The sequence below is a fragment of the Gracilinanus agilis genome, chromosome 3 (genome assembly GCF_016433145.1).
Source record: "Gracilinanus agilis isolate LMUSP501 chromosome 3, AgileGrace, whole genome shotgun sequence".
Lineage (NCBI taxonomy): Eukaryota > Metazoa > Chordata > Mammalia > Didelphimorphia > Didelphidae > Gracilinanus > Gracilinanus agilis.
In genome coordinates, this window is record NC_058132.1 from 82,037,467 (window position 1) to 82,048,590 (window position 11,124).

At 36.7% G+C, this 11,124-nt stretch overlaps 1 protein-coding gene across 1 annotated transcript in view; it reads right to left on the bottom strand.

Annotated features, from left to right (window-relative positions):
* Positions 1-10,065, bottom strand: part of LOC123241074 (protein argonaute-3) — a gene marked incomplete at its 5' end in the record, with an annotated part of 72,425 nt that extends 62,360 nt beyond the window's left edge. The window contains 3 exons of the mRNA XM_044668781.1: positions 562-682; positions 2,339-2,400; positions 10,021-10,065. Of these exons, the coding sequence (XP_044524716.1) occupies positions 562-682; positions 2,339-2,400; positions 10,021-10,065 (228 nt within the window). The remainder of the gene's footprint in view (positions 1-561; positions 683-2,338; positions 2,401-10,020) is intronic.
* Between the last annotated feature and the right edge of the window lie 1,059 nt (positions 10,066-11,124).

Here is an 11,124-nt window from a genome sequence, read left to right on the forward strand (position 1 = left end):
TATCCATTATGTGCCAAATGCTGTACTAAGTATTAGTGATACCAAAAAAACCCAACAACCAGTCCATGCCTCAATCTAATGAAGGGAGATAAAATTTTAAATCTATGTATGACCAAATTAAAGACAAGATAAACATGAAGTAATCAACAGAGGAAAGACACTAGAATTGATAGAAATTGGGAAAGGTTTCCTGTAGAAAGTAGGATTTTTTTCTGAGTCTTGAAAGAGGCCAGGGAAGTCAGGAGGTAGAGATGAGAAGGGAGAGTTCTAAACATGGGAGACAGCTGAAGAAAATGCCTAATATCATATTATATATCATATAATGAGTTACATTTAAAGTAATTTTTACACATAAACTATCATAACTTTTCAGCCACATCCTTTACGGGTGCTGACAAGAGTTCTTTTCTTTCCCCTTGTCCCTCATTCATTCTTCATTTTTCCTCTTACCTAGTCATAGTATGGACTGTTTTTCTGGTCCTGGGTTTTTGTTTTGTTTTCTGTTTTTGGCTTAGTGCATATATATGTTAATAAAAACTACAACTAATATGCATTTCTTACCCCAGTAGTTGCTACAGGAAGTGGATTGGCTGTATAGAGGCTTCTTTTACCATCATAAACTGGTCTCCGGTCTCCAAATATTGTTACTTTAAAATGCTGAACCATTGAGTCAACCACTTCCCTAAAGAAGAAAAAACAACATTAACATGAACTCTTATGTGAGATGAGGTGGAGAGAATATAATAAATCATAAATCTGAGTCTTGGTACAAAAATTTTGAGGCAGCAAGGTAGTACAATGGATGAGGTACTAGACCTAGAGCCAGGAAGACTCACTCCTCTTTCTAAATTCAAATCTGGCCTCAAATACTAGTTATGTGACCCTAGGCAAGTCACTTAATCCTGTTTGCCCCAGTTTCCTCATCTGTAAAATGAGCTGGAGAAGAAAATGGCAAACCACTCCTTTATCTTTCCCAAGAAAAGTCTAAAATGGGGTGATAAAATGGGGTCACAAAGACTCATACACACTGAACAATATCTTCAGTGATTAGCAAAGTGATTGACACCATAAGTAAGCCCTTAATAAATGCTTTTTGAGAGACTGAGCAAATGGATAACATTTCTGTGAGTCCATTTACCAAGAAATATATAGGAATTTTATGAAACCAAACGCAAAGCACTTTTACAGAAACACAGGCTTACTTCTGGGCCCTCTCTTTCCTACTATTTCACCTGGTAATCTCATCAATCTCTATAGATTCAACTATTATCTTTTGGTATATGATTATCTGATTTATTTATCCAGCCCTCTAAGCTTTCTAATGACTTCCAATCTTCCATCTCCTGTTGGATATTTTGAACTGAAGGTCCTATAGAAATCTTAAACTCAATATGTCCCAAACTGAACTTATTCTCTTTTCTTCAAAGTCCATCCATCCATCCCCACATAAACTTTCTTACTACTGTCCAAGATACACAGTCTGTCTTAGTTACCCAAGCCTGTAACTCAGGAGTCTCTTCTATTCTTTGATCTCTTATCCTCATCTGTCTCCCATCACAACAGCCAATCAGAGGTCAAAGTTTGCTGTTTTCACCTTCATAATATTTCTCACATATGCTTCCTTCCCTATAGACCTGCATCATCTCACATCTGAATCAGTACAAATAGCCTGTTGGTTGTTCTCCATGGATTCCATGATTTCCTTCTTGTCTGAATTAAAATCTAAACTAAAAAACTAAATTTGACAAAAGGCATTCTTTAACTCCCTTAATCCTGGTTCCTTCCCTCTTAAATCATTTCCAATTCGTCTTGCCTCTATCTTGTTTGCGTGTGCCTGTTTGCATGCTGTCTTCCCCAACAGAAAGTGAGCTCCTTGAGTGCAGAGAATTGTATTTTTTTTAAATCTTTCTCGGTATTTTCAGTGCTTGGCACAGTGCCTGGCACATAGCACCTCTTAGCAACTGTTAGATGACTAACTGACCAAGGACTTCAGGACTTTGGTTGATCTCTATTCACTACTCTCAGCTACTTTTAGTCTTACTCAAGAAAAATTTCCTAATTGTTAGAGCTGTCCCACAATAGGACAGGCTTTCTCAGAAGGGATATGGTTCCTTTAAAATAGGTCTTTTAGAGAAAGGTAGATAGACAGATGACTAACTACCTATAGATTCTATACTAGGGATTCCTGATCAGGTTAAGGATTGGGCTAAATTAAGGTCCTACTCCAAATATGTCATTATATAATTCTCTTCATTTCCATTTGGCTACATTCCCCAGGACTTCTGTACATGCCCCAACAATCTCTTCATCCTGAAGATTACTTCAGTCCAGAACTCACACCTCAGAAATATCCTCAGCCCCTGGGGTCCCTCTCTCATTCCGAATGACTCCTCCCAGAACCTCTGTTTAAGGATGGGGCTCAGATCACAGGTCTATACAAAGATTTTTTTTAAAAAAGACTCAAACTGAGTTTAAAAAGGACAAAATTTTAAAAATGTAACAACAGGGAATCAGAATCTTAAGAGTCCTATTTATTCAAGTCTAAAAATGCTATAATTTGTCAAGAAGGCCAGAAATCAGGAAAGGTATCTAATTTTATACATAAAAAGTCATATGATTATTCCAAATTTTAGTTTTGTCCTAAAAAGAATCACTTCCTCTCAATTAAGATGCTACTCCCAAGACCATTTAAAGCTCTGTGAGCTATTTAACTGCTATTTTAAGTATTCTCACCTTTTATATAAAATTAGTTGTTATATTTTGTTAATATAGTCTCCTCAAGTGAGTTAAACCTTTGGAGCTACATCGAAGAAAATTTCTCAATGGCAGTGTTTCCTCCAAGTCACATCAAACGAAATCATTCTTTACCTGCATTGAACAACTATCCCATTATATATAATATATTCTTGAAATGACTGGAGTAAAATTAGTATATCTATTAAAAACACCCTTATGCAGAAAACCCCAAGTTTCTATTCTTAGTCTATTAAGAGGTTATATGATACCTAAACACTTTATCATTTAATATCTCAGTCTTCACAGTATCTCTGTAACAAAAAAAATGTTATTCTATGGTTTATGGAGAAGCTATGGACAAAAAAAATAAGCTACTTGGTGCACTGATACAGATTAATGGCACAGCTTCAAGAGTTTTCATAAAAGGGTGTCATTTTCATTTTCTTTGTTCTACCATTTGAATATGTGGTAGTGAGTTTAGTGTTAGCAGTCTTGGCATAGTTATTAGTCAGCTTGCTATGGTGTATACAGCAGCTGTTGTTGGTTCGGAAGTGAGCTGTTGAGATTTCTGAAGCAGGCAAATGAAAGAACCAGACACTGAAGCAGACAAAAGCAGCCCTAAACTGAGACAAAAGAGTACTGACTATAGAAGGAGAAAGAGTTGAAGGCCAAAGAAATTGCAGCTGAGTGCCATAGTATCGAAGTAGAGAAGAAAATCCTGGAGAAGGCATCTATCCCCCAGAGGATAGGAGATCAAGATGAAAATTATGGCCAACCTGTTGGCATTTGTGTAATATCTATCCAGAAAATCCACAATGGCAATCATGTGATGTATGAGAAAAAAGGAAATAACCTCATATTCCATAAGGTTGGGCAGTTCAATTGCCCAGTAGTAGAATGTGAAGCATTATCCATGCTGCAATGAAATACCTAGATTTTCAACTACTTCTGTATAGTATTTAGTATGGTACTTTTACCTTTTTAGAAAGTAAGATTCAATACAGACTGAAATCTCATCAAAACATTTAATATTCTTCTCTCTTATCTCATACTAATTCATTTAATGAATTCTACTTTTCTGTGTCTTTTAGTTGATAAGCGGTAGAATGCCACACTGTTTTATAGGTGATTTTAATACAGGAAAGAAGAAATTCCTTAAACAAAGTTTAAAACTTTTTATAGTTCTATGTAGCTTTCTCAAGGCTTCCTTATTGAAAGCATCAGCAAAGCAGTGAGAAGTAATATGCATTTCTTTGGACTGAAGTGGAAGCTCATTAGGATTTATCATTCTACTACTCCACTTAATACAGTTCTGACAAATATTTGAGCATACTGCATATGGATTGCTGAACCTAACACATGTTGATTTTGGAGTATTTCAGAGCATTAGTCACTCTTTCTACTATCAAGTCATCATGTAGAACCTGACCATTTAGCAAATTAAAACATAATTACACATTGGCTTTGGGATTTTATTCAAAGCTATCTGGTTAAAACTAAATACAAATTGTAGATGCATTGAGAGATCCATTCAAGTAGTCATAATACAGAAACTGAAAACAAACCCATCTCTATAGAATAGATGTGGAGAACATAAAAAGACATCAAGAATTTGGATCTAAATTCTACTGGCCTTGACAATTCAGTCAAGTTTACTGCAATTAAGTAACAGTTCCAGAGGTAAAAACAGCCTCTGAATTTGCATTCATTTAATTCAACAAATAATTGTTGACTATTACAATAGTCGAGGTATTATGGATAAAAAGAGAAAACAGAGGGCAGCTGGGTAGCTCAGTGGATTGAGAGTCAGGCCTAAAGACAGGAGGTCCTAGGTTCAAATCCGGCCTCAGACACTTCCCAGCTGTGTGACCCTGGGCAAGTCACTTGCCCCCCATTACCCACCCTTACCACTCTTCCACCTAGGAGCCAATACGCAGAAGTTAAGGGTTTAAAAAAAACAAAACAAAACAAAATAGTTCTTGCCTTAAGGTGAAAAAAGTTATAAAACAGAAAGAACAGAACCAAAATTTATTTCCAACTGGAATTTTTAAAAGCAATACTTCTTAGACTTTATTCCTATTGTGAAAGAGAATTCTTTACTCTATTTTCTATCCTGAGTTAACACTAACTTAAGTACTCCTACTTAGTACCTCATTAGACTGAAGACAGGATCAACTCTTCCTTGTCTACTTTTGAATTGAATCAGCAAAAGATTAAACACCCTACTTGGTACTAGGTGAGAAGCTAGCTAGGTACACAGAGAATTCATACCCTTAGAAATTCAATCAGCCTGTAATCTGTGAATCTGTTTGATGAGAATTTAACCTTCAGAAGGCGAGAAGTCAATCCTACAGACACTTCCCCCTAGGCAGTGCTAGACAATTTGGAAACTGTGATTGACCACGGTGAAGAGGGGATGGGGCAAGAAGTCACTATAAAAAGCAAGCCTTGAACTCCACTCCTTCAGGGTAGATTGTCTTTGAGAAGATAGTTTGAAGAGATTGTCTTCTGGAGATAGTCTTAGACAGTCTTTGAGGGAGCTTCACTAGAGACTACAGCTTGCATCATGGGCTCAAAGCTCGGCTTCTACTTGGACTTTGACTCTTGGATTACTTCATTGGGTGAGTAAAAAGCTGACACCTTTCCTAGCTTCTGGAGAGACTAGCTTCCATCTTGGAGGAGGCCATGTGGTTACCCACTACCAGCCTTTCTGGTTGAGAGCTAATCAATCTCTGCCAGGATTAAGCAGACCAGGAGAAAAACACTTAGGTTGATAGGATAGATAACTTCTCTATCACCCTCACATTTCTCTTCTTTATTGTTTCCTCTCTATTTGTAAATAAATTTGACTCAAGATATAATAAATACTGGCGATCACATAATTTCATATAAGCATCGTTCAACCACAATTTTAACCTTCACAGTATGATGTGAATAGGGTTTCATGAGTTCAGATGCTATTAAACATTTCCTTAAAACATCTGATGTGAAATCATGTATCCAAAATACTTTTTACATGTTGAAAATTTAAAACATGAAAACAAGTTTTATTTGCATTAATTTATGCCAAAATGTCATAGAGGTTTCCTTTATTACAGTTATGCTAAGCCCCATTCCCATATTCCATGCTAAAGTCCTGACATTATATATTCATAAGTACACATTGGCTAATCAGTTTGTAAATACTTATCAAAAGCTGTAAATCCTAATTACCTGTCAGATATATGGATAAGGGAAGAAAGAGTTCATAACTAAACAAGAGGGAAAATCATGGGAAGTAAAATGGATAATTCTGATTAAATTAAAAAGGGGATTCACAAACAAAAAACAATGTAGCCAAATTAGAAGGAAAGCAGTAAACTGGAAATAAAATTCATAGGAAGTTTTCTGATAAAGGTCTCATTTCTGAAAAATATAGGAACTGAGCCAAATTTTGAAGAATAAGAAACGTTCCACAATTGACAAATGGTCATATATAAATGGGCAATTTTCAGAAGAAATTAGTTATTAATAGTCATATAGAAATGTTCTAAATCACTATTAAGAGAAATGCAAATTAAAACAATTCTGAGTTACCACTGCTCATCTATCAGATTGGCTAAGATGAAAGAAAAGGAAAATGACAAATCCTAGAGGAAATGCAGAAAAAGAAGGACACTAATTTATTTATTATTAGTGGAGCTGTGAACTGGTCCACCAACTATGCTCAAAAAGCTTTCTACAAAATTGAGCCTTCTCTTTGACCTAGCAATACCACTATTAGGTTTGTTTCCCAAAGAGATTAAAGAACAAGGAAAAGGAACAATATGTACAAAAACATTTATTAGAAGCTCTTTTTGCAATGGAAAAGAATTGGGACATTGAGGGGATGTTCATCACTTGAGGAATGGCTGAACAATTGTGCTATATGATTATGATAGAATATTATTGTGCTATAAGAAATAACAAAGGGGCAGGTTTCAGAGAAACCTGGTTAGATTCATATGAGCTGATATACAAAATGAAGTGAACAGAAACAATAGAACCTTATTCAGAGTAACGATAATATTGTCATGATAAACAAAAGACTTGACTGTTCTAACCAATGATTCATGCAATTTCTTTTTAATTTTTTAAAATTTATTTTCTTTCTTTTTTTTTTTTTTTAAACTTACCTGCTGTCTTAGAATCAATACTAGGTATTGGTTCTAAGGCAGAAGATCAGTAAGGGCTAGGCAACTGGTGTGAAGATAGGATTAAATCTCCCCTTGTCTATTTTTAGCTAATCAAATCAAGAACTTGAAGTACCCCTACTTACCATTAAGTATGAGAGTTTACAAGTCACTTGCTAAAGTAAGCTCACACCTCCAAAGGCCACTGTCCCACCCCCACCCCCTCAGAACCTCCCAGCAGTGCTAAGCAAATTGAAAGATTGTCATTGGTTTATGTGATGAGGGAATGACAGAAGTGCCAGAAAATGATGTGGAAAAAGAAGCATAAAAGAAGAGACCAGCATGGTCTAGCATTCATTCCCTTCCGGGCATTTGGAGAGATTGGTTCCAGAGATTACTTTCCTGGCTTGAAGACTTTTCCCCTGGTTGAGTGGCTAAGATTCCTACCTTGGCTTTGGAGGAGGGCTGCATTGGTAGAACTCTGGTTGAAGACACCATTAAGACTTTTGGCTGAGGATTACTGGGAAATCCACATAGAGACAGTCTTGGGGAAGCCCCTGCCAGGGGCTGAGCCAGACTTCACCAGGAGAGACTGGTAGGCTTGTTAGGAATCTGTCTCTTTACCTACTTTTATACTTTTATTCTTTTTATCTCTTTGTAAATAAAGCTGCTAAAAGTCATTTTGATTTAAGCTCTAATATTTTAAAATCAGTGACCACAATATTACTTTATAACTCATATTTAGCATAAAACCTAAATTTAAACTCTTACAATGGGGATCAAGTGACTTGCCTAGGGTCACACAGCTAGGAAGTGTCTGAGGCCAGATTTGAACCTGGGACCTCCTGTCTCAATCCACTGGGCCACCCAGCTGCCCCTGATCCATGCAATTTCAAAGGATTCATGATGAAAAATGCTATCTACCTCCAGAGAGAAAACAAATGAACTGAGTGCAAAACAAAGCATACTTTTAAAAACTTTCTTTTTCTTCCCCCTTCTCAACAGTACTAATGTGGAAATGTTTTGCAAAATTCCATATGTATAATGGGTATTGTATTTCTTATCTTCTCAAAAGATTGGAGAAAAGGTGAAAGGAAAGAGAATTTGGAACTTAAGATAAAAATAAAATAAAAACACAGATTCTCTTTTGTTCCTACTTGAGTAACAATAAGACAAGGCAACAAATGAGAAGAAAATAAAATTTCAAGATATAAATTGGAGACTTAATGGAACAATGTATTAAGAACAAGAAACACGGAGTGGGGAAATTACCTTCTAATCCAACTCACACCCAAAGGATTACTCTCATCTACATTTAGCATTTTTATAGTGAATCAATCATACAAAATTTTAAAACTACAGACAAAGCCCATAATATTACACACATACACATGTACATCTAGTGAACTATTATATCTCTTCCTCTCTGACTGCCACCACTGTCACCTCAAATCTGGTCTACTTCAAGAGTCAATTAATCCTGTACATAAATTCTACCTTTATGCTAATTAACAGATGGATCTTCCTAGAATACTATTTTTAACATTTCATTCTCCTTCTCAAATAAATATAATGGAATTCATTTTTGGCTCACATAGATCCTGCTTTGTAGTTTTCTCATCTATTTTTAGATATAAAAAAATAAATCACCAAAAAATTACAAGTTAGACAATAGGAAGGCATTTCCCCCCTCTATGTATTTGTTTCCCATGTGTGAGAAGCACTTCCCTCTCACATCTCTCTCTCATAATCCTTAGATTTCTGCAAGGTTCAGTTCAGTATCACAAAATTTGATACTTAGAGGGATTCTCAGCAGCCTCATCCTACTGATACACAAAAGGAATTGCCTTCATGACATAGCTTTGAGGTAATCAATGTTATAAAGAAGTAGGCAATCTTGGTAGTGAGGAGAGATAAGGTGATAAGAGGAGGAATGAAGGGGATGGCTGAATGTAAGAGATGAATCGGTAGTACAAAGGTAAGGGAATGAATGGGAGTATAGGAGGGGCTGCTCAAACAGGCTAATTACTGAGACTAGAGACAGAGGGCACTGGGAGGAAAAAGACTGGATCTTTCAGGCAGGGAAGGTATCTCTATGATAAAAGAGAAATTAGGTCGGCTGGAAATGTTTAGATCTGGCTGGAGGGATTTCTCTTGTTAATTTCTAAAGTCCCTGGAGGAGGAGTCAAAAAGCTCCTCCCTGCCAGAGAAACTGAATGTCTGTAGAAAGTCTTGACTGGGTATTTCCTGCCCAAGATGGATGCCTAGGTTTCCCTCAAGAAATAAAAAGTAATTTCTTCCCACTTCACCTTTTGCCTTAATATTCAATACAATAATTCACCAGCAGAGGCTTTAGTATAGGCAACAAAGGGAATTTAATGATGGCAGGGATAAGTTGAGGGAGAGAGGATTTCAGGGTATTGTAACTGCTACTGGTGTATGTTTGGAACTGAGGAGATGCCATTTAAAAGTATGTTAGAGACTTCCTATGGTCACGTGGGGGCTTTGAGACTACATTTTCCATGATTCCAACGGGTTTCCTGTTTTTGGGCGTGGGGATGCAGAGGGCAGTTTAAATTTGGAGGAGGGCCTAGAGAAGGTCTCTTGGTTTCCTGGTTAGCTGGCTGGCATACGAGAGAAAGGATGGGCTCCAGCGGTAAATTTAAAGGTAGTCAAGTGTGGTCATAGATATTTCACCAACAAGGCCATGGCTATTAAAATAAGCTTTTCACTTATACTATATGTCTTTATCATTTTTAGTTTTAACATTAATGGCAACCAGAAGGTCAAAATTCGAACTCTCAATTTTCCAGATAGCCTAATGAGAGCATTTAGAGCCATGCCTGCCTTTTGGCCATCTTGCTCAGCACTTTTTAATCATATCTATTTTTACTTTGGCTTTGTCAGAAATCGAAATAGCCACTCCTGCCTTCTTTTTCTCATTTCACGCCCAAAAGATTTTGCTCAAGCCCTGAACCTTAAACTTGTGTATGTCCACCTGCCTCATATGTGTTTCTTGTAGACAAAATATGGTAGGATTTTGGTTTCTAATCCACTCTGCTATTTGCTTCCGTTTTATGAGTGAGTTCATCCCATTCACATTCAGAGTTATAATTATCAGTTGTGCATTCGCTGACATTTTCAAATCCTCCCCCATTCCTACCCCCTTTTTCCTTATACTTTTTTCCTTTTAAACCAGTGGTTTGCTATTGAGCCGCTATCCCTTATCCCCTCCCTTGATTAACTTCCCTTTAACCCCCTCCCTTATTTTCCCCCTCTTTTTGTTTTTAAAGGCCTCATGAATTCCCTCCCCCTTCTTCTCCCCTCCCTTTTTTGACCTCCCCACTCCCCTGCTCCCCTTGGTTTATCCCTTCTGACTTTCTCAATAGGGTTAGATAGAGTTTTATATCCCAATGGATATAACTATTCTTCCCTCTCAGGATTAATTACACTAAGAGTAAGATGTAAATATCTCTTAATGCTCTCTTACTCTCCTTTTTATAATAGTATTCATCCCTTCCCCTTCCCATGCCCTCTTTGTGTGTAATAGAATATCCTATTTTTCTTATTCCTTCAAGATTCTCTTGGTGTCCTCTACTATTCATCCCCCTCTTTCCTTCCAACCCATATCATCTTAGACCATTTAGTATTCCAACCTCTCCCTATGAATAATTCTTCTAATTATTATAATAGTGAATGCTATAATGGTGAACAGAGTTCACTACAGAGAATTATACATAACATTTCCCCACATAGGAGTACCAATAATTAGATCTTATTGAAGCCCTTAAAGAGGCAAATTTTAAAAATATGAGTTTTCTTACTTTCCCTGCTGTTTCTTATTTACCTTTTCATGTTTCTCTTGATTTTTGTGATTGGATATCAAACTTTCCATTTAGTCCTGGTCCTTTCTGTTAAAATACTTGGAAATTTTCTATTTTGTTGAATGCCCATACTTTCCCCTGGAAGTACATAGTCAGTTTTGATGGGTAGGTGATCCTTGGTTGTAAACCCAGTTCTCTTGCCTTTCTGAATATCATATTCCAAGCCTTGTGGTCTTTTAGTGTGGAGGCTGCCAGATCCTGTGTGATCCTGATTGGTGCTCCTTGATATCTGAATTGTCTCTTTCTGGCTTCTTGTAAAATTTTTTCTTTTAGTTGGCAGCTCTTGAATTTGGATATTATATTCCTGGGGGTTGTCTTTTCAGTGTCTAGTGTAAAGGGTGATCTATGGATCC